Genomic DNA, 24,457 nt, shown 5'->3' with positions numbered 1-24,457 from the left:
ATATATATATATATATATATAGAGAGAGAGAGAGAGAGAGAGAGAGAGAGAGAGAGAGATAGATAGATAGATAGATAGATAGATAGATAGATAGATAGATAGATAGATAGAAAAATGTAAACTCAGGTTGAGATCAGGAGACTGACCTGACCATTGCAGAATATTCCACTTTTTTACCTTCAAAAACCCCTGGTTTGCTTTTGCAGTATGTTTTGGGTAATTTCCACTTGTACTATGAAGCGCTGTCCAATAAATTTTGTGCATTTGGCTGAATCTGGGCAGAGAGTGTATCCCTATACACTTCAGAATTGTTCCGGCTGCTTCTGTCTTCTGTCATATCATCACTAAACACCAGTGACCCAGTGCTGCTGGAAGAAAAAGCGCTCATGCCATCACACTGCTCCACCGTGTTTCACAGATGATCATTTATTTTTATTTTTTTTGGAGGGGGGGGGGGGGGGGGTTATCAGCTGTTCCTAGCCTTCCTTAAACGTGTTTCTTCCCTTCATCCTGGTACAGGTTTATCTTTATGTCATCAGTCCAAAGAATGCTTTTCCAGAAGTCTAATCTGGCCTGGTTTGCCACCTTGTGGTGAACCCTCTGTATTTGTTCTCATAAAGTCTTCTCTTGATTGTAGACTTTGACAGTGACAAACCTACCTCCTGGAGAGTTTTCTTGTTTTGTTTTTTTCTTGGCTGGATGTTGTGAAAGGGTTTTTCTTTATCATGGAGAGGAACCTCAGATCATCCACAACTGTGGTCTCCATGGCCGTCCAGGCCTTTTTGGGTTGCTGAGCTCACCACACCAGTGCCTTCACCAAACTATTGATTTGGCCACTCCTAACGTCCCTGTTATCTCTCGGATGGATTTGTTTTATTTTTGAAGCCTAATATTTGTCTGTTCCACCTGCATGGACAGCTCATTTGACTGCATGATGTGGGTTCACAGTAACAGCTTCCAAATGCAAATGGCACACTTAGAATCAACTCCAGACCTTTTACCTGCTTAACTGATGTAGAAATAATGAAGGAAAAGCCCACATTAGTCAATGAAATGGCTTTTGAATCAACTGTCCTTACTTACTTATGGTCCCTTGAAAAGGGTCGGGGAGGGTGTTCATAAAGAGCTGTAATTCCTTAACCTTTCCTCCAATTGTGATGAGAATACCAAATTGGTTACCAAAAAGGTCAGAGTTTTCACTTTAAGCCCGTATTCATTTTATAACTGTAAATTCAATATGTTTTGGTCAACAGCTAAAAAAAAATTACAATTGTGGTCCAAATATATATGGACCTAATTGTTTGTTTGTTTTCTGGTAGCAAAAGTCTCCAAGTTTCAAAGGTTTTGCTTCTGGCCTTCACTGAAAGTTTGGGGGGAAAACCTGGAGTAAATTACATTTTTCAATTTTCAATGTAGGGTGAATTTTTCTTTAAAATGTAAATAATTAACCTCAATATAAAAAAAAAATCACTTTTCTGTTTTGATTTTTTTAAATATCTGCCTTCTTCCTCTGCAGTGCTCCAGTTTTTATTCCGCGGTATCTTGCTTTCAGCACATTTTTGTCATTGAAATGTTTCACTGCATATTTCCTTATGCTCTTTGTTCATCCGTTTGCATCTGGGCTCATATTCCTCTATTCCGTTTTGCTGCAGTACCATCTGCTTGGAGAAGAGTGGTACCTGGACTGGCACGGCTTTGCAGGATGCAGGTGCCTGCCAACCCTGGCTCAGATTGCCCGTGGATGTGCCAGCCGGGGTCCAAGGAGCATGAGCCAGACGGGTGTGAAGATAGAAGCGTGGTAACCAGCGGGGGAAGAGGAAGTATTGCCCATTTGCCTCAAACCAAGGTGTAGTGGAGGGCACAGGCGGTCGGTTTCAGAAGCAGGTTTGGGACACTGATGGCTGTACAGCACATGTAAGGTGATAATTAATGCACGGGTTTACATCATTAGTTAACAGCATGATGTTTTTGTTAGGTTGCTGGGTTTGCATAGACTCATACACTCATATCTGCAGGTCTGTAATTCATGATCTTGCTGAGAAAAGCCTAATTCTAGTGAGCAGGCCCAACAGTTTGTGCAGTGCTCACTGTATGTTCACCATTAAGGACCATTAAGATATTTTGCATCAAGAAATTATTTCTGACAATTTCTTCTGACAAAAAAAGTCACAGTGTATAAATACATTCAATGTTGCATTATTTATAATTTACTGAAATATACACAAGAATATGTATGAATATAATGTGACCATACATTGGTCTAACTTTGCCCTAGAGCTCAAGCGATATTCTTTATATAGAAATATCTAAAGAAACACTCAAACTTTTTTTTTTATGTTGAGACCAGAAGAAAGATTTGATCTTAAGAAAACAACATTAAAAACCACGGAAAAGCAATAATGCATCGCTTCTTTCAGCTTGACAATGTTTGGAAAGTCATTACTTTTGCAATCCGGTGCTGCTCTGAACTTGAAATCGCAGTACTGTTTTAAGATGTGGTCCTTTTGTCAGAAATTGAAACAGTGCATATTTATATGTCAATTTTTATAGCTTAACATCTACACCAAAAATCAATGGACATGTAAATGGAATCCAGCTGGAATGTCGCTCATTAAATTAGTTTAAGAAATCTCTCTTCTTCTTTTTTTTTTATTGAGTCTGAATTTTGTGCAGCTAATAAGGCTCGATTCACGGTCAACTGAAAAAGATAAAGAAAGTTTCATACAAATGAATGCAGTTAAGAGCAAGACTTATTAAACCAAACTATATATATATATATTCAAAACTCTGTGATGCATTTAATCTAAAATGTGATGTTCCATCTATTAGCATGAACTGAGGGCTTTCATTCCAACTGGTCGAAGGTTTAAAGGGAAATTAAAATGTAAGGACACACAATCAGAGCTGGAGCGCGTCCTCAAGGCGGTGAGAATTAAAGAAGGATCTGTGGGGTTGAACATAAGAGCAATACCCTGAGAAATCGACTGTCGCTCTTTCATTCCTGCATCTCTCTGTGTGAATCCTGACGGCGCTCATTTCTACAGCTCGGACGACTTTCAAGTCACCAGCCGATCTCTATATATTCCCCAGTCTCTTCTCCACCTATCAAATGAATGTCTGTGATGCCTATTTAACTTAAAAAAATAAATTATTGGAGTATCAGGCAGACCACCTGGTTCAATAAATGATGAATGGGATGAATCGATTAATAATGCATTGGAGCAAGTAAACTAGTCTGTTTGATTGGCAGCGCTAAGAGACTTAAAAGGGAAGGATGTGACATAGCTGGTCACAGAAGGGTAGCCACCAAAAATATATTTTATTATTCCCCCTACTTGTGTCAGGCTAACAAAAAATGCACAAACGGCACATTGTGTAAATTTGTGAATAGTATACATCTGTTTTCTTCAGCACAGATCTTCTCAGTTTCTCCAAGGTACAAAGCTCACAGCATCGACCGTGTCTGATGCTTGCTTTTACCTCGCACGGCCCGAGTTTCTTTCTGCTTATCTTGTCGAGAGTGTGAGCGAACACGATGGAGACGCCAACCCCCCACCCCCCAATCTTTTAGTGTTTCCAACCTCATCTTTCCCCCATAGTGAAGTGGCCCATGGGGCGTGTGGATAAATCAATTAATCCTGATCTCTTTTGCCAATCCGAATGGTCTGATCACTAATGATCTGCGGCCTGTTGCGGTTTTGTGCTTAACTAATTCATCATCTCTCCACCTGCACTTCCCACGCTGCTTTACATATAAATTACAGACCGACGGAAGGAGGAAAAAAAAACAGGTCGGACAGTGCCATCTTTATTCCCCGGCCCCCTGGTTTCATTTGCGAAAACATTAAGACAGTGGAAATGAAAGCTGATGGAAAGGGGGATGACGGAGAAGAGGGATGGATACAATTATCAGACGCCTATCATCACTTACCAGTGCCTCGGGGTAATCTGAAAACATGTATACCTTCACAACAACATGAAGAAACTCTTCAAGGCCAGAGAAGACGTGAAATGAAAAACCTTGTTACGTTTAAATCACCTGCTAAGCTTTGAGAATAAAGTACCTAGCATATATTAAAGCAATAAGCCAAGGGTCGTGCGCTAAAGTGATTTCATCATGGGTAAAGTGTGTTCTTTAGCACAAGATGAAGTGGGACTGGCAGAAAACGATTTAATAGTGGTAAAATTTGTGTAGTGCACAGACTCAAGTGGCTTGTTAGTTTTATAAGACACAGGCTGCATAAATACGATTAAAGATACTCATGTTGAAATAATACTATTAATAAAAATTAGGGTTATAGTTAATTGAAATGAAACCAAAATAGGGATATAGCCATCTGGAAATGCATCAAGCATCCTCCCAAACCTGTAATGAGAAGTGTATATAAACCACTGTTTTCCACCAAAATAAATGCACTTTTTCTACCAAAATAACAGCTCTATCATTCCAAGTTTGAAACTGAAGAAAGTAAGACATTCGTACATATTAGTAATGTTATTTTACAGATGTACTATAAAGATATTAGTACTAATACTACTACTACTATTAATTATTATTACTAATATTACTATTAGTTTCAATACGTATAAGTAAATAAAAAAAATATGAAACAAGATATGAAATGCTTTGGAATATTTATTGTAATTATATATATATATATATATATATATATATATATATATATATATATATATATATATATATATATATATTAGTTTTGTATTGTGCTGTAATTTTACAGTTATTATTATTGAATGCTTATTTTAACAGTGAAATATTGCAAAGCATTTTATATTTTGTTTCATATTTAATATTCTTATTTTTAAGAATAAGAATAAGAATAGTTGCTGTTGTTGTTGTTGTATAGTATAAAATTTGCAGACCAGTAACAGAAATCTGAGTGGTAATGTTTATTACAAAAACCTTGACTAAAGTTTTTCCTCAAAATTATGCAGCTCTGATCAAAATAATCTAGTTTCATAATTAAAGTTCTTGGCTAAATATTGCACCCGAAAGTACAGAAACAATGTAGTAACTATCGCTGGGTAAAAAAATGTTAACATCACAATTTTAGTTGATTCTCATTTTTAAGAAACAATATTGATTATTCTAGCCTTTGAATCATTTAATGTATGGAACATTGAAGGGCAGCTCCCATCCAATATATCACAATAAGCAGTGTGCTTTTTACTTTTAATATGATTTTTTTTTAACTTGAGTAAATTTTGCATGTGTACCTGGTATAAATCCAAAATAATCAATGTTGAATCTAATCAAATCACAAGCTTGTAAATGAGAATCGAATCAAATCATGAAATTTGTTTCAAAACCCAGCCCTAGTGCTAACTGCTCATTTTATTGGAAAAAAGAATGAAATAATTTTTCCCCTCAAAATTGTGAAGCTCTGATCAAAATAATCAAGCTTCATCTGTCTAGAATATTTATATATATATATATATATATATATATATATATATATATATCAAGTAAATAAGTACAAATAACATAACTAACAAAATTATGAAGTTCTTTTTGATTATGACCGCTTTTAGTCAAAACTGGATGTGTAATGTATTTGTTAAACCGTTTATAAGAGGCTGTTTATGAGTGCTTAAGCCATGTGGAATCATTTAAATTGGTAATGTCTTTGTTTTGAATATAAATGACCAGTGGAGGAGCTAATGTCTCCTAACGGCCATGAGAAAGGTGACACATGGAAACACTTGATCAAAGCTACGGCTAAGAGGAGTGCAATCTTTTAGCACGCTTGAGGAAAGTGAGGTAAACATGTTTAGACATAGGCAGATGTGGCAGGTGCCTCCAGATGTCTTCATCCATCTCCGAAATGTCTTTTCAAAGACGTCTCACACAGATGGGCCTAGCCTAATACTGGCAGACACCATACCTCAATATTTGTATTTCTTTATTTCTTTCTTTATTTTTATCTGAGCTTGCATAAGGTGGTGCACTACACCGCTTCTGAATGCAAATCACATTTAACCTCAAAGAAAATAATAAAAAAAATGGGTTAAGCTGGAGAAAGTATCAAACAGCTACTCAGTAAATCAAATTGCACATTGCTTTTTTAAAATGTTTTGTTTTGCTGGCCTCTTCAAAGGACTCACAGGAAGGTTAAGAAGAAAAAAACACCTTACTTATTTAATACATTAATTTACACCGGCCTTTGATATGCCATACCTTCACACAGAGGTTGTTGCATTCTTCCACGACAGCTGTTTGATGTTGCTTTCCAGGGAATATTAATTTAGCTTTTTTTTTTTTTTTTTACTTCTGTTGAGCTGACATGAATGCTTTATTTTGAATACAGAATTGTGCTCTTCATTGTGGCTAACAAAGGCCTTTAGCTGTGACTTTATTCAACCAAAATATAGCTTAAGGTATAGTTCACTGCTTAAAAAAAATAATAATTATCTCATTATTTACTCACACTGTTGTCATTCCAAATGGCTTTCTTTCTTTTGTTAAACTTGATTATACTTAAAATATTTAAGGCAGGAACTGAACTATTTTAAGTTGAATTAGGTGATTCATTTATTTTTTTTTAGTCCAGAAACAGTATGTGCAAAGGTGTAAATTAAAAAAGTAAATTATAACATTGATCAAAATATTCACATATTTATTTCAGACTTTTTTTATTTATTTTATCTCATAGTTATGAATTATCTCACGATTGTGATTTTTGTCATAATTATGATTTACATAAAGACAGATTTCTTCTTCTTCTTTTTCTTCTTCTTCTTCTTATGTAACAGAAATGAGATTCCATATATTTAAACATTTGAATAAAACAACACTATGGTCTCTTTATTTGAGACTATGGGGAATATGGTGTAAATCACAATGATGTTCATGATAGTTGACGCTTACTCGCATATGACTTTTACCAACAAAAAGTGTCTTAGAAAATTTAAATCAATATGTTGTTTTCTGTAAGTGAGTAAACAAGATGATTTTCACATAATTTAGAAAGAAAAATTCTAGGCTACAAGTTCTCAAAAGTCCCGGGAACCAATGTTCTTTATGTGTTTTCTTTCCTTATTCAAGTGATTTAACATTTTTAGTTTTTCACTAACCATGCATAACATTTTTTTTCTCAAAAACACAATCATGTACATACATGCTGCACACATATTATTATAGCCCAGTATGTGCTGATTGCATTGAGACTAGACTTTAGCCATTAAGGTATTTATAAGAAACTGAAAAAAGCACAAATGTCAGGGCATGACAAAACTTCTCCAGGCCCCAAAAATACCCTGGGTTAAGAGAATCCAGAGGGTTAAGTTTACATTTGGATGTTATTCAAGGCACCACTTGTCTCTTTGAAATTGGACACTATTTTGTTCATTTTACCACTTACATCAGCACTCTGAAACAGATGTCTTTTTCTGAATGCAGTAGGATTCTCCTTCCTTACGTCTGGCGATTAAAAACGTCCACTAAGCCAAATCAAGTTCAAAAATAGGGCCTGGCTGCTGCATTTTCAATCCATTTAGGCCTCTGCATCAATGTCATTAAGCATTTCCCAGTTGTTTTTGGTTGTCAGCTAGTTTGGAGGGTGTGAGCAAGTTTGGGCTGTAGCGTGGCAGCAGCCGGTATTGAGGTGCTGCATGTTTAATAGCATCCAGAGGGAATGTCAATTACATGTGTAAGATTGATTTGGCTTTTCTGTGCTCTCCACAGAGATCCATGTTGATTCCCTTAGCCTGTATCTCACACCCCAACCCACCGTAATACCTCCACACACCCAAATGTATATCAGTATATTTGTCCTTTCAAATATATAGTTTTCTTTTAGAACCCTTTGCACTGCTTTATTTTAGAAACAATCAATAAAAATAATATAATATAACAGATATTTTAACCTGTTAACTGTCACAGTGCTCTTTTTTATTGACTTTCTTCCCACCACATATTTAGTAATCATTGTAAATTAGATATCATTCAAAAGCATAAACACTCATCCTGTGAAAACAGTTTTGAAATGGAGATTGCATAACCATGTAAATGGTATTTGAAACCCTCTTAGCAGGCTCCTCCCCCTAGTGGGCAGTTTCAGGAGTCACAAACTTTACTACAGTATTTTATAATCAAAACATTTTATAATCTTGGCAAAATACTTATTGTTGGAAATTGTCAGATTTTTTTATTTGGTGATTATTGTGACCGAAATGTACAGATCTTTGACAGGAAGATCTATTTTTTTTTAATTATATGGAGATGGGTGTCACCTGGTGGCTATTTTTGGTATATCACAGGAACCAACATTTTTGTAATATCAACTTCAAATTTGGAGCATAACATATTTAGACATATGGCTTTGATTTTTTTTTTTTTTTTTTTTTACAAAATATTAATTTTACATAAAATAGCACAATACATTTTCTTTACAGCAGACAAACTTCTATAACTTTTTTTTTACATATTTTTCTTAAAATGCTTAAGTAATAATTGATTTAAATTATTTTCTTCTTTAAAAAGAGACCAACCTTAATAAGTTCGTACCATTTAAGTTTGTTAAGTTTGCATAATGCCTTTTTACATGTATGTTCAAAACAGGGGATGTCAGTTAAAAACTTTAAAGTTTGTTAACAACCACCCTGAAACCACGTAGAACACACTAAAACTTAATAAAAACCCATAAAAAAACATGAAGAACTTGTTAACAACTACATAACAACCCGAATGCAACATCTTGAAACTGCATTATGACGCAATAAAAACCACTCCAAATGCCTTTCAACAACCTGGCAACCCCACAGGACACCCAAGCATTGTGATGCCAAGTTTTCTTCCACTCACATTTTCTTCTGAAAATATTCTGCTGTTCAATTTCACATAGAGAAAGCATTAACTATATATTTTATGAATGTTAATTGCCCAGTGTCACTTTTTGGAGCATTCGATCGAAGCTTTCTACTTGAGAATTATTCTATATAACATTCTTCATACTAGATGGTTTATTACCAGACATTTACGTGGATTAATCCCTTAACTGCCATTTAGTCTGAAGTAAATCACAACACAGATGTCAATATCACCAAATTGCTTTTCTCTCGAGAGGAGAAGAGAGGTAATAATCACTGGCAGTGTGTGAGGCAAGAGCAATAATGGCTTTATTCAGATGTTGTAATCTCAGTAGATTTGTGAAGTTTAGCCATGCCTTTCTCCAGCATGCAATGGCTAACATGTACAATTATTGCAATCTGTCATCTCATCTTTCAGCATGATTCTGTTCTACTGAAAAAAAAAAATGTTTTCTTTGGCTTTTTTCACTTCTGTTCCTGTGGCTACAGATTGCTTGGAATTCAATTTGTGCCACTGAGCAGGCTGTCTATGGCCGAGATGGGTGTTTCCCACTGCATTCTGGGATATGGAAACCCCTGACTAGTTTTAAGTACTGCTCATCCCCGTCACAAAGAAAAAAATGCATGCTGGGAGAAGAAGACTTTTGTGTGTTATCTCCACACAGTAATATGTCACTCCTGTTTATCTCTCATTCTGTTGGACATGTTTCTCTTGCAGTCATTCTGTCTCCACTCAGAGTAAAGTCAACACTCACTGTGTTAATTAACATTTTGAGAAGATCACTTTTTAAAGCCTACTTTTAGCTTGCTGTCTTCTTTATCATGAAATACAGCAGTGACAGATATACATTTTCATTAATTACTGACCCTTATTAGAAGATTATCTAATTTCCAGAGATTTTCTGACATTTGTACAAAACACAACAACAATACACATTATTTTCTCACATATGAGTCATATTTCTAATTTTTTGACATTCAAGACTGGTAGAATTGTGTGTGCGTGTGTGTGTGTGTGTGTATGTGTGTGTGTGTGTGTGTGTGTGTGTGTGTGTTTCTTGGCCTTTATGAGTCATGGAGCAAAATATGATCATGACTACAGAGCAGGTCTGACTTACACTTGTCTTGAACTGAAATTGAAGTTAATACATCAAAAATATATTGCAGCTTGACTATATGTGAAATATGGGGCTGGACAAGAAATTAAGTCTGATATCTGAACTTGTTTACGTATGTAACCATTGTTCCCTGAAGGAGGGAATGGAGACGTCACGTTGGTGACAGAGGAATTGGGATCTCGCTTAGAGAGACATATCTACTTTGCGTATAAACTAAACATTGGACATAGGCATGCGATGATTCCACCCAGCTGCCGCTGATCATAGTGCCATTGATGCTTCCCCTTTCAGTGTCCTGTGCGAGCTGCCTGTGCCCCTTTTTGGTGTAGGCTGGGGCTCGCAACAAGAAGTCCATCACTGTTGTCATAGTACTACCCACTCAATGAGATTGGATAACACTGGGAAAATTTACCCATACCACTTGGGACTGGAATGTTCCTGAAGGAGGTTTCAGAAGCACTTACACAAGAACAACTGTTAAGGTGCATATGGGAGATTAGAGGTGATTATAGCCCTCTTGGAAATGGCAGAATTCTGCTGCGGAAACACAGGCTCTGAGGCTATATATAGGACTTTACACATGTGGGATCTTTTTACTCTCCAGATATGAAACCCAGCCCTCTGCCGGTTCTCAAGGAATCATTGAGTGAGAGCCTAGACCCGGACGTTCTGCCATGTTTGTCTGCTGAGGGGATGGAGGAGCTCAACAGGGTCTACAGTACAGATACTCTGGAGTGTTTTAGCAAGCGGACACTAAAATGGGCCCCTCAGTGCCTCAGTACCCATTTGAGGTGATGACACAGGAGGATACCGGCTCCACATGAAGGAAATAGAATCTAGCGAACGTGTTGGGGTCACCCAGCCCACAACTCTGCTAATATCTGTCAGTGAGTTCCCACGAGCCAGTGCCCAGGAGGATGCAATACTTCTAGTATAGTGAGATCACAACGTGAGTGGGCATGCCACACCCTGTGCCTAAAAGCCAGGGTGATGGCATCCACAATCCAGTGGGACATCCTCTGCTTAGAGATGGCCTTCCCATTCTGCCTGCCTCTGTAACAGACAAAGAGGCAGGCAGATGTCCTAAAGCTTCGTGTCCTGTCTACGTACTATCTCAAGACCCAAACAAGACAAAGCAAAGCTAGGGCTGGGTCTGCCTCCTCCAGGGGCAGCACTTGCAGGTTCAGTACCTGATACCTTAAGGGGGTAGTAGGAACCTTGGAAATCAAGGAGTCAGCTGGTCCAATCCCTAGGCACGAACCGAGTTAATGAGTTTTTCATTTTCAGATTTTTAATGGGTTTTCATGAAGTCGAGCAAGAATGCGTGCAGGTCCCCTACCCTATTGATGGAAGCTAGTACAAGCAGTAACAGAGTTTTCATTGATACAAACTTCAGCTCATCTGACCGCAAAGGCTTAAACTGTCCCTGCTGTAGTGCTTTGAGCACTAGAGACAGGTCCCAAGAAGGTATAGAGGGGGGCAGCAAGGATTTAACCTTCTTGCCTACCTAAGGAACCTAATGACCAGGTCATGCTTCCCTACCGACTTTCCTTCCATGGGGTCATGGTTAGCAGCAATCACAGCGACATAGACTTAAAGGGTGGAGGGAGACCCTTGCTGTAGAGAGAAAAGCACGACTCTGATCTGGCATTTACGGGAGTCTTATTGTAATTGTGTCTCATAGATGGTGCTCTCGCCGAAGTGACGGTTTCCACTGTCTCCTGGGGTAGGTCACCTAGAACCTCTGCATCCCATCCACAGACCAGACATGAAGTTTACAGAGGTCTGGCGCGGGTGCCACAGGGTGCCCCATCTCTGAGTCAGCAGATCCTTCCTCAGAGAAATCTGCCAAGGAGGGGCTGTCATGAGGAGCATTATTTCTGGCACCAATAAGGCACCATGACCAGAAGCTGCATTTCATCCTCCCTGATCGTGTACAGTGACTGGGCAAGAACGCTCACTGGGGGAAACACATACCTACGAAGGCCCTGTGGCCAACTGTGTACCACTGCATCCATGCTGAGGGTTCCATCGGTCAGGGTGTGAAACAACTGGCAGTTAGAAGGCTCTGGAGATGCAAATAGTTCTGCCTGAGGGGCTCCAAAACGTCTCCAAATCAGCCGGACCGTCTGGGGATGGACTCTCCATTCTCCTGGAAGTGTAGTTCATCGGACGTATGGTTGAGCTGACCCAGAATGTGAATGGCACGAAGTGATCTCAGACATGAGCGCAGACCACCTTGTCGGTTGATGTATGCAATGGTCGCCAGGTTGTCCATTCGGACCAGCACGTGCTTGCCTCGTAAGCGCCCTTTGAGTCTGTTTAAGGCAAGGCGCACCACTAACAACTCTAGGCAAATGATATGCCAGTGTAGTTGGGGTCCCGTCCAAACCCCTGAGTGTGAAAGCACTAAGTCCCTGTGTGAACACAACTGATCCTGTTCAACGTGATGTGAACAATGACCGACAGAAAGGGAACTAAACACAGTATGACGCCTCACAAAATCTTTTAAGAACATATATTAACAAAAAATAATAAAATTAGGAGGAAAAGAAAGAAAGAAGGAATGAGGGAGGGAGGGAGGGAGGGAGAGAAGAACATGAACATTACTCTCATTACTACTAATTTAAACTGTAAATTAAAACAAGTAATATATTATTTAAATTATATTTATTCATCATGGCAATATTCGTTGTACTGCATTTGTTTTGCATTACAAAACAAAAATACTACATTACATAATCTAATGAGAATAATAATAATGGGGGAAACTGTCTTAAAATAGTCTTAAAAGTGTCTCTTTCTTTTCTTTTCTTTTCTTTTCTTTTCTTTCTTTCATAAGTCTGAAATGTGACCTGGAGTTTCATTATTCATTCATTCATTCGTTCGTTCACTCATTCGTTCATTCATTTCACTCCGTTAGAAGACAAAATAGCAAGACACATTGATGCATGCTACCAAACAGATTACTTTGTATGCTTGCTTACTTTTCTAATATATATTTATTTTTTATTTTATTTTTATTTTTGAACATGTTTCTAGTGATCCAGAAAACATCCTGGCGTTCTGTGTTCTGAGCCACTAGGCACCCCCTGTAGGAAACCACATTTCTGCCTGTAAAAGTCTACTACATCAGTCCTTCAACTGGTTTCCAGTTCACTGAATACCTTCTGTCATTTCCTAAAGTGTATTATTGGATACATGGCAAACAACAAGCTAATGCTCTGATATTCACACAACTTTCAACATTAAATGCAGATCACCACTAAGCACTGTCCAGCTAACAGAGCAGTCAATAATAATATTGTACTCGTAATCTCACAGAATCCTGGGATTTTTGTTTTACATTTGACCTTTGTGAAACAGTGCTTTGTTCCACCATTAATACTTTCATAAGTTAAAATGCCACCAGCAAATCTTGAACAATATGAATTTATAAAGGGCTATCCGCTATGATAGAGAAACAACTGAAAAGATTTGATCCTTTTATTGCATTAATCAAGGTTACAGTCTAACAACAAACACTTACTCTAAAATCACAGCCTAATCACTAAAAGGAATTAACATTTTATTATATCATACTAAGCAAACAAAGAGCTGTATTCTTGATTAGTATTCCTAAAAATCTTTGTTTCTACAAATACTAGTTTTTTTTTTTCCCGAAATGCTGATTTCAATTAATAATAAAAAAAAAAAAAAAAAAAAAAAAAAAGATTCTTGTAAGAATCATAATGCAAAATTTTTGACAGACATAATATTATTGTGGCCAGATATTTTTTAACAAAAAGCCCAATGTTTACAGGTAGTTTGAATAGATCAATACTGAAGAAAAACATTTTCATTTAAAGTTTCTATCTTTGATGTTTACCTTAGAGCAACAAAAATGCATTTGCCAATCAATGTAAACATGAGAAGCAGCGCTCTGAATTGGCCCTTAATGTCAAACATGAATCCTACAAGAGGGGTATATATGCCAGTAGTGATTTTGTCTTTCTATCATGACATTTTGAGAACAATAAACATCACTGTGACACTTGAGAGAAAATAAAAATGCAGGCTTGCTGGATCAGGACCTAAATTGAGGGAATGATCAGTAAGAAAATCCTGCATCTCAAAAGAAGTAAACAATAATACGACAACACCTGCATCTAATTTGATCTCATTATCTTCAGATTACTCTTGCTTTATAAAATTCTGCACTCTAATGGCCATGATTGCTCCATACAGAATCCCCCGCTGACACTTCCATTATTCACAGATTAATTACTGGATTTGAGTGCAAGAGAAAGACAGAGCTCAAATAGGACCGAAGGAATGGACTAAGAAATAATCTGCCAGATATTGTCATGCAACAGGTGTATATAAATGTTTGGCGTGTCTGAAGAGTGTCTGAATACTTTTTGGTGTGCAAACCCTTTCAGTAAGAGTATTTCTGTGAGCTTTATTAAAATCATCATTTGACTGACTATAATATCTTGAAAAAAAAAAAAAACATAATTGTGTATTTATGATATTTTACAGTTATGGTCAACAACAAAAAAAAACTAGATTTATACTAATTTTACGCTGATGATGAGATCTTTTCTTTGGAATTAAATTTATCGATAAATCCTTCACATTATGACATGAAAAACGTATAAAGAAATTAAATATTGCCAGTTCTGTTTTCATGTTGACTTTAACTGAATTATTAGCTTGAAACGCAACCGGTTTGTAACTCTAGCAATAAGTCATTGTGCCATACTGCTATGAGTTTGCCATTTCCAGTAGGGCACTATTCATTTTTCAAGTGAAAAAAAAAAAAAAAAGACCTGGTATTGAATGCTTGGAATGCGGTTACACTGGAGAGTTATTTGTTTCAACAGGAGAAATTATCTCGAAGGGTAAAATGTTTGTGGTGGCTGTTCGTTTTTGTCTAGCAAAGGCATTTTCAGTGTTATTTGTCTTCATTTACATTGCTTGCCAAATACTTAATGGCAGAGTTAACGTTCATATCAGAAAAACAAAAAATGCTTGCCCTTCAGCTGTCCACCCACAAACCCGTGCACACACTCTAAAAAATGCTGGGTTACATACAACCCTGGGTGAAATATGGACAAACCCAGCAATCGGGTTATTTTGACCCAGAACAACCCAATTGAGTTTGAGTGAAGGAAAGGTTTGTTTTTATTTTTATTTTATTTTTTAATTTATTTAATTTATTTATTTTTTTGCCATTTCTCTCTTTTGCACTCTGTATTTGAAATATAAAATGGCTATTTCAGTCTAATATTTTCAAAATACAAATATTAACCCGTTAGTGCTGATGTGAGTTTGTGCCTTTCAAAGAATCACACATACAGGATTTATAACTCAACAAAAAATAATACGACCTCAGTATCACTCAGTTCGGAAATAAAGCATTAATCAAGCAGGTTTGCAAGGCACTATTCTTTGTAAAGCTTCACTGGAACAATATATATGGTGAAAAGCACTGTGCAAATAAAAATAATTGCAAATAGTTATTCAATACAACATGAGGGAAGATAATGTTTCATCTATCAGATAAGCCCTTAGAGAAGTAAACCACAGGAAGTTCAAATAAAAATAAAAATGTCCACATCCAGTAAACCATCATGCTGTTCAGGCTTGAATCAAAGACATAGTGTTGACTGCACAATATGTTTTTACCGTCCAATTAATTGCATTTCAGGAGTCAGTTTGTAACATAGTGTTATATTGCTCCTTCCCTTACATGTGTTGCACTAAAGAAGCCAGAAATAGATTTGAGTGAGTTAACAGCATTAGCGTGAGACTCTTACAGATGACAACTGGTGTTAGTTGCATATCTTATAGGGTTCTCGGGAACTTTTGGTGACTAACTTCTTACTAATTGGCTACAAATAATGTTTGATTCTCTCCTTCTGCTGGCTGACAGGTACTACTTCAGGCGAAGTCACTCCAGCAATTGAATAATCAGATGGCTTTAACATAATATTACTTGTTTCTCTGTTTTTCAAAAACATATATGATGAAAGATGCTGTTGTTATAAGCTGTATACTTGTAATATAGAGTCTTATAAGCAATCACCACTAAATATTAATGTGCATAAACACATTTGCATGCTCATATAGATCAACAATACAGTAACAAATGCCAGCACTCACCACTTTACACACATACACAAGCATTATCAACTCTGGGTACTGTGATATACAGAGACCCAACATTAATCCTCATTTCCATTTGCATAATAAAAAAATCATTAAAAACTACAGCTGTTTATTTATTCATAAAGTACCTAAGGAAGAAAACTTTGGGCATACTCAATTATTCCTTATACTGCAATGACACTGAATACTTAATGAAAGTCGTCTTTTTACTTTGCCCATTGTTAAGTTTCCCTGTATACCTACTGAGAATGAAAAAGACCATATATATATATTGAAGCTACTGAATATGCGATTCATACAACACAACTTCAGGAAAATTCAATTAACAGATATGATAATGGCAGTAGCTCTGAGCTGAAATGATCGTGTTCTGCTGGTGGGACACACTGAAGTTCATTCCCCTGAGGTTACCGTTTCCCCATATCCATCCTGAAAGTTTTCACTCATAATCATCTCACTAATAAATGTGTTGTGTTAGTGAGTACAGTGTTTAAATCTGAAAATGCCCCCAGATTTTGCCTGAAGGCAAGAAAACATCTGCTCTGACAAGCGAGGGGGAGGTGGGGGGGGGGGGGGGGATATAATGCGGATGAGAAATTACATGTGAATTGTAGTTTCTCTGATGAGATATTGTGATTGCGCAGGAGAATTGTGGGAAATGCTCATTATAGCTCATTAAGTTGGCTTGAAAAAGCCAACTTACTGATCTACTATTTAATCTTATTATTATTATTATTATTATTCTTCTGATCCAAATTTTACACACTATCTCCTCCTAGAGCTTTCAAGCTAGAACCACCAAACTCGGGTCAGACCTTCAGACTGGTCTGACTCGGGTTGCTATATCTTTTCTAACTGATTCAGCTTATGGTTTTCGTAAACCAGACTACCAAAACCACCTTAAATCCCATAAACTTTCATTGAGGGGGTACAAACTTTTGAAAAATAAGGCTTATAATATATTTAAGCTGTCTACTACCATAGCAAACCTTAAAAACTCTCTACTGAGAATACAGCTAAAACCAGCCTAAGCTGATCAGTTGTTTTGGCTAGTCTCCCAAACAGGTTTTTAAGTGGTTTTGACCACTCTCACGTTGGTCTTAGCTGGGTTTTAGCTGGTTTTTACTGAATCCACTGTTTTTAGCTGGTTTTGGCCAGATTCGCATAGAAACATGCTAACAACATGCTAGTTACTTGCTAATCAGACTAGAAACATACTTCTAACAAGTTTTAAAGTGGTTTTGGCCACTGTCACACTGGCCTTAGCTGGTCTTAGCTGGTTTTAGGTGGTTTTCTTTACTGAATCAACTGGTTTTAACTAGATTATCATAGAAACATGTTAATAACATGTTAGTAACTTGCTAATCAGACTAGAAACATACTTCTAACATGGTTTAAAGTGGTTTTGGCCACTGTCAAGCTGGCTTTAGCTGGTCTTAGCTGGTTTTAGGTGGTTTTCTTTAATGAATCAACTGGTTTTAGCTGGATTAGCATAGAAACATGTTAACAACATGTTAGTAACTTGATAATCAGACTAGAAACATACTTCTAACATGGTTTAAAGTGGTTTTGGCCACTGTCAAGCTGGCTTTAGCTGGTCTTAGCTGGTTTTAGGTGGTTTTCTTTACTGAATCAACTGGTTTTAGCTAGATTATCATAGAAACATGTTAACAACATGTTAGTAACTTGATAATCATGTCAGAAACATGCTTTTAACATGGTTTTAAAGTAGTTTTGGCCACTGTCACGCTGGTCTTAGCTGGTTTCTAACTGAATCAACTGGTTTTACCTGGATTAGCATAGAAACATGTTAGTCACTTGTTAATCATGCTAATGACATGCTAGTCACTTGCTAGTCATGCTAGCCACATGCTAGTCACATGTTAATCATGCTAGCAACATGCTAGTTGTACACTAATCATTCTAAAAACATGCTAGAGACATGCTAGCAACATGCTAATCATGCTAAAAATCATGCTAGCAACATGCTAGTCGCATGCTAATCATGCTAAAATCATGCTAGCAACATGCTAATCATGCTAAAATCATGCTAGCAACATGTTAGTCGCATGCTAATCATGCTAAAAGTCGCATGCTAATCATGCTAAAATCATGCTATCAACATGCTAATCATGCTAAAATCATGGTAGCAATATGCTAGTCGCATGCTAATCATGTTAAAATCATGCTAGCAACATGCTAATCATGCTAAAATCATGCTAGCAACATGCTAGTCGCATGCTAATCATGCTAAAATCATGCTAGCAACATGCTAATCATGCTAAAATCATGCTAGCAACATGCTAGTCGCATGCTAATCATGCTAAAGTCATGCTAGCAACATGCTAATCATGCTAAAATCATGCCAGCAACATGTTAGTCGCATGCTAATCATGCTAAAATCATGCTAGCAACATGCTAATCATGCTAAAATCATGCCAGCAACATGCTAATCATGCTAAAATCATGCCAGCAACATGCTAGTCGCATGTTAATCATGCTAAAATCATGCTAGCAACATGCTAATAATGCTAAAATAATGCCAGCAACATGCTAGTCGCATGCTAATCATGTTAAAATCATGCTAGCAACATGCTAATCATGCTAAAATCATGCTAGCAACATGCTAGTCGCATGCTAATAATGCTAAAATCATGCTAGCAACATGCTAATCATGCTAAAATATGCTAGTCGCATGCTAATCATGTTAAAATCATGCTAGCAACATGCTAATCATGCTAAAATCATGCTAGCAACATGCTAGTCGCATGCTAATCATGCTAAAATCATGCTAGCAACATGCTAGTCGCATGCTAATCATGCTAAAATCATGCTAGCAACATGCTAATCATGCTAAAAATCATGCTAGCAACATGCTAATCATGCTAAAATCATGCTAGCAACATGCTAGTCGCATGCTAATAATGCTAAAATCATGCTAGCAACATGCTCGTCGCATGCTAGAAACATGCTAATCATGCTAGCAACATGCTAATCATGCTAGCAACATGCTAATCATGCTAAAAATCATGCTAGCAACATGCTAGTCGCATGCTAGTCATGCTAGAGACATGCTAGCAACATGCTAATCATGCTAAAATCATGCTAGCAACATGCTAATCATGCTAAAATCATGCTAGCAACATGCTAGTCGCATGCTAATAATGCTAAAATCATGCTAGCAACATGCTAATCATGCTAAAATAATGCTAGCAACATGCTAGTCGCATGGTAGAAACATGCTAAAATCATGCTAGCAACATGCTAATCATGCTAAAATCATGCCAGCAACATGCTAGTCGCATGCTAATCATGCTAAAATCATGCTAGCAACATGCTAATCATGCTAGTAACATGCTAGTCGCATGCTAATCATGCTAAAATCATGCTAGCAACATGCTAATCATGCAAAAATAATTTTAACAACATGCTAGTCGCATGCTAGAAACATGCTAATCATGCTAAAATCATGCTAGCAACTTGCTAGTTGAATGCTAGTCATGCTAGAGATATGCTAGCAACATGCTAATCATGCTTAAAATCATGCTAACAACATGCTAGTTGCATGCTAATCATGCTAAAATCATGCTAGTCGCATGCTAATCATGCTAAAATCATGCTAGCAACATGCTAATCATGCTAAAAATCATGCTAGCAACATGCTAATCATGCTAAAAATCATGCTAGCAACATGCTAGTCGCATGCTAGTCATGCTAGAGACATGCTAGAGACATGCTAGCAACATGCTAATCATGCTAGCAAAATGCTAATCATGCTAAAATCATGCTAGCAACATGCTAGTCGCATGCTAATCATGCTAAAATCATGCTAGCAACATGCTAATCATGCTAAAATAATGTTAGCAACATGCTAGTCGCATGCTAGAAACATGCTAATCATGCTAGCAAAATGCTAATCATGCTAGCAACATGCTAATCATGCTAGCAACATGCTAATCATGCTAGCAACTTGCTAGTCGCATGCTAGTCATGCTAGAGACATGCTAGCAACATGCTAATCATGCTAAAATCATGCTAGTAACATGCTAGTCGCATGCTAATCATGCTAAAATCATGTTAGCAACATGCTAATCATGCTAAAATAATGCTAGCAACATGCTAGTCGCATGCTAGAAACATGCTAATCATGCTAAAATCATGCTAGCAACTTGCTAGTCGCATGCTAGTCATGCTAGAGACATGCTAGCAACATGCTAATCATGCTAGCAAAATGCTAGTGATAAGCTAGCCACATGCTAATCATGCTAGAAACATACTAGCCACATGCTAATCATGCTAGAAACATGCTAGAAAAATGCTAGTCGCATGCTAATCATGCTATAAACATGCTAGCATCATGTTAATCCTGCTAAAATCAAGGTAGCAACATGCTAGTCACATGTTAGAAACATGCTAGCAATTTTGCTAATCATGCTAACGACATGGTAGTCACTTGCTTATAATGCTAGTAATATGTTTATCACTTTCTTTTTTAAACTTATTAACTTTTCAAACTTTTAAATCTTTTTAAACTTTTTAAGCTTTTCAAACTTTCTAAATTTTTCTAACTTTCTGTCCAGGCTTTTTCAAGCCAACTTAAAGTTTGAAAACAAACTTTAGTATCTAGTTGCAAAATACTGTAGTCCTTAGTAAATTATCACAATACACAAAGAAAGAAAGAAAGAAAGAAAGAAAGTTAACTTAATATTATAATGAATTATTAAGTTCAATGCATTGTAGAACAATTAACCAATTTTATTCGAGCCAATTAAATTTGTTATTAAAATTTAGTACTAAAGGGCCTGAGGTATCAGTATATTATTAATAATAATAGAACCTGCCTCACGCTCAAACGACATGTAAACATGCACAGTAAACAGTCTGACGGAAAACAAAAAGCAGTAAACGACTGAGTCTCATAAAACTGCTGATTTAAAATAATAGTGTTAAAGTATGTTTGCTAATTTCTGTTGGGTCTTACTAATAACATCTCATGGGGCCATAAAAGAATAAAATGCACGAGTTTACAAATCTGATAATAATAATTTGAGATTAAATGGGTTAAATATCCACCAGAGATCAGTGTGCAATATGTATAAAATGGAATTGCAACTCATTGTGGCTCTGTACGAAATGGGTTTCATTAAGTTATTCTCACAAAATCTCTGCTAAAGTGTTTCAGGTAACAAACAAGACCTACAGTATGCATCACCTAAAAATATCGCTGCTGCAAAAAAAAAAAAAAAAAAAAAAAAACTCATCCAGCCAGCCTAAGCTGATATGCTGTTTTAGCTGGTTCGAGATGGTCTCATAGACTGGCCAAGCTGGTGTTAAGCTGATTTAGGCACTCAACCAGGTGGTCTCCCGCAACCAAAATCCCTCTAAAACCAGCAAGCACACCATTCTGGCCAAGTGTAAAGGGTGTATTCTCTCTCTCTCTCTCTCTCTCTTTTTCTCTCTCTCTCTCTCTCGCAAAGCATACCAAAGCATTACTCTCTCTCTCTCTCTCTCGCAAAGCATACCAAAGCATTAACATTCAAAAGCGTGAGTAGCAGCTGGTGAGCCAACATCACCAACAATCATAAGTAGGAAACGTGTTGCACAGGAAAATGTACTTCATTTCGCCAGGGATAATCAAAGACCAAGCCAGTTTTAAAAATAAAAAAACTGGCGTGAAACGCATATGAATCAATCACTAGGATATCAACAATGGACATCTGTTCGTCTCTGTCTGCGCCCCAAATCTCTCACACACACAGCCTTCACGCAAGCGCACGCACGCAAGCTCGGACACTCATTTAGATCAGAATGTGGAATAGTGCCTCTAAAATTCTCAACAGGGGGTTCAGGTTTAGCAAATTAAAGTGTTTTTTTTTTTTTTTTTTTTTTTGATTGATTGATTGTTTGTTTTTTTGTTTGTTCACTTACGCTGCTGTTTTGGCCGGACCAGTGCACCATGGCTTGGTTGTGAGCGGAATCTCCTGTCAGCGCAAAGGTAGAGCTGGTAAGTTTCAGCTCCTCCTGTCGCGATGTGGCCGTTCTCCGCTCATCCCTGTTCCCTCTCAGATCAGATCGGGGGACTCTGCGCGCAGCCCGCCCGGTGCTATTGCCAAAAGCCGGGAGCGAGCGCGCATTTGGGGGCGAGCCGGATCCTTGGGTGCTTCTACGCACTCGGCGTTGGGGCTCTCCAGGGGCTGAACCTTGTGAACCTGGACGTTTGATGTTATAAACTTTGCCATTACTGCGCATCGACTTCCATTTATCATTGGGTGGCATTTTCTCTGAGCGGAGACGGTCCGTATTCCTTTTACGCACAAAGTGAGCGTGCTCGCAGTTGTCGGTTGCGCCGCAGTCGGGTTGACCAGTTTCAGCACCAGCCAAATTAAACAGCGCCGTTGACCCGTCTCCATTTTTATCACCAACTTTGCCAAAATCGACACCACTGTCCATCCTCACCAATAATTCCCGACCGCTCCACTTATCCAGCAGGTGACATGACCTGCAAGTTATCACTGTTTTGGTCACCGGAACCCAAGCGAACAAAACCAAAAGCAGGGTGCAGAAAGCATTAACCCGGCAATATCTGATTCCTCTCTCCATCGCGGATAACAACACGGTACACTGTCCTTTTCCTCTGTTTAGCGTCAGTTATTGACGGAAAGAAGTCCTCATACAAGTTGCAGCGCGGTGAAGCAGCCACAGTTGAGATGTTGTGGGAAAGTGCGATTCAGCGAAACGCTCCAACTTGAAGGATTTGATCAAATGAAGCTCTCCACGCGCTGAGGGGAGGAGCTCGGGGGATTACAGAGGAGAGAAAGACCATAAAGACACGATTCTTTCCAGTGCCACAACATTCATATTCACCCAGACATTTTCCAACAATGCTTTCTGCAATAAAAAATTTTGCGCTTTTGTTCGTCGCGTTTCCTCTCATTGACTGAACTTTCAGACGTAAAGAAATTGAATTTCACTCAGAGCTTGAGCACATTGTCACTAGTAATTCGCATATTAATAGCCCGAGAGACAATTATGACGTTTGCCTATAAGTGGTAATGATTATATACTAATAGTAGTATGCGAATTGAGTTACTTTTAGTAAAAAATAAAAAATAAAATATATACGTAACGTCATGAATAATATAGCTAATGATTTGACTATCTGTGTACTGTCCGCCACAGATCTTAAATTATAAGTGCAAGTTTTGCCTTGGTTACCTTCCCAAGTGAACTAGCTTCTATTTAGTATTCTGATGAACTGTTGTGATTAAAGAAACGTTGTTGAAAAAGTAATAAAGATATTTATCTGATGCCATAAACGCCCCACAATTAGAGACGGATATAAAGATTTACCTAATGATTACCTTTTATTTCCGTTAATTTAATGTTCACGCACGTCCCGGAAAAAATCACATTCTCCACAGCATCCTTTGGATCGATAAGAGAATTGCAAATGCATCTGATGCACATCAATCAGGTTTTTGTGTCTAAAATTGTGCTCCAATTCCAAGACAACAATCCTAACCACTGAACTAACCAACTCCAAAGCAGACCTCAAAAATAGTACTCATAGACAACTAAAGGTTTTGTTGTAAAATTCAGATTATGCTGAAAGCAATCCATACCTGATCTACCATATACATCAGTATATGCCTACTTTCATGTCTTCGGGGACATAATCTCAGGATCTCTCTTGACCCCTCTTTTCTTATGCTTAAAGAGAGAGCTATAGATCTGTAGATACCTTGCCACATCAAACCATTATTAGTATGGCAAAAAAATCTTTTCAAAAAAGGGCAGAGTCATTATCTTATTCCAGAGCCCATATTTCTCTTTCATAATAAGAAAGAATATTAGTGCAAAGTTTATACATACTATACTGAATACAGCTCATTAAAACATGTCTCACATCTTGTTTGCTTTAGAAATGGATTGCATGCTCACATTAAAGAAATTATTTGGATTTACGTAAAGCAAATGTCAATACCAAGAAAAGCAATAATATATATATATATATATATATATATATATATATATATATATGTGTGTGTGTGTGTGTGTGTGTGTGTGTGTGTGTGTGTGTGTGTGTGTGTGTGTGTGTGTGTGTGCGTGTGTGTGTGTGTGTGTAAACGATATGTTTTACATGTTCAGTCTATAGCTATGTGCATAGGTACTTAATGTTAACAAAGTGACATACTATTGTGTTTTTAGCAGTGCTGTCAAAATTGCATCCAAAATAAAAGTTTTTGTTTACATAATATAGGTATACTAAGTTTATAATGTGTGTATAAATACAAACACATGCATGAATATATTTAAGAAAAACATGTTTTGTTTATATATTAAACATATTTAGATAG

At 37.2% G+C, this 24,457-nt stretch overlaps 1 protein-coding gene across 1 annotated transcript in view; it reads right to left on the bottom strand.

The window, feature by feature from the left end:
* Positions 1-22,949, bottom strand: part of LOC113044051 (VPS10 domain-containing receptor SorCS1) — a 143,656-nt gene extending 120,707 nt beyond the window's left edge. Inside the window, exon 1 of the mRNA XM_026203639.1 lies at positions 22,029-22,949. Within this exon, the coding sequence (XP_026059424.1) occupies positions 22,029-22,700 (672 nt within the window). The 5' untranslated portion in view covers positions 22,701-22,949. The remainder of the gene's footprint in view (positions 1-22,028) is intronic.
* Positions 22,950-24,457: the final 1,508 nt, after the last annotated feature.

Source organism: Carassius auratus, chromosome 26 (genome assembly GCF_003368295.1).
Source record: "Carassius auratus strain Wakin chromosome 26, ASM336829v1, whole genome shotgun sequence".
Lineage (NCBI taxonomy): Eukaryota > Metazoa > Chordata > Actinopteri > Cypriniformes > Cyprinidae > Carassius > Carassius auratus.
The sequence above is the reverse complement of the archived record's forward strand: the minus strand, read 5'-3'. Positions and strand labels throughout refer to the sequence as shown.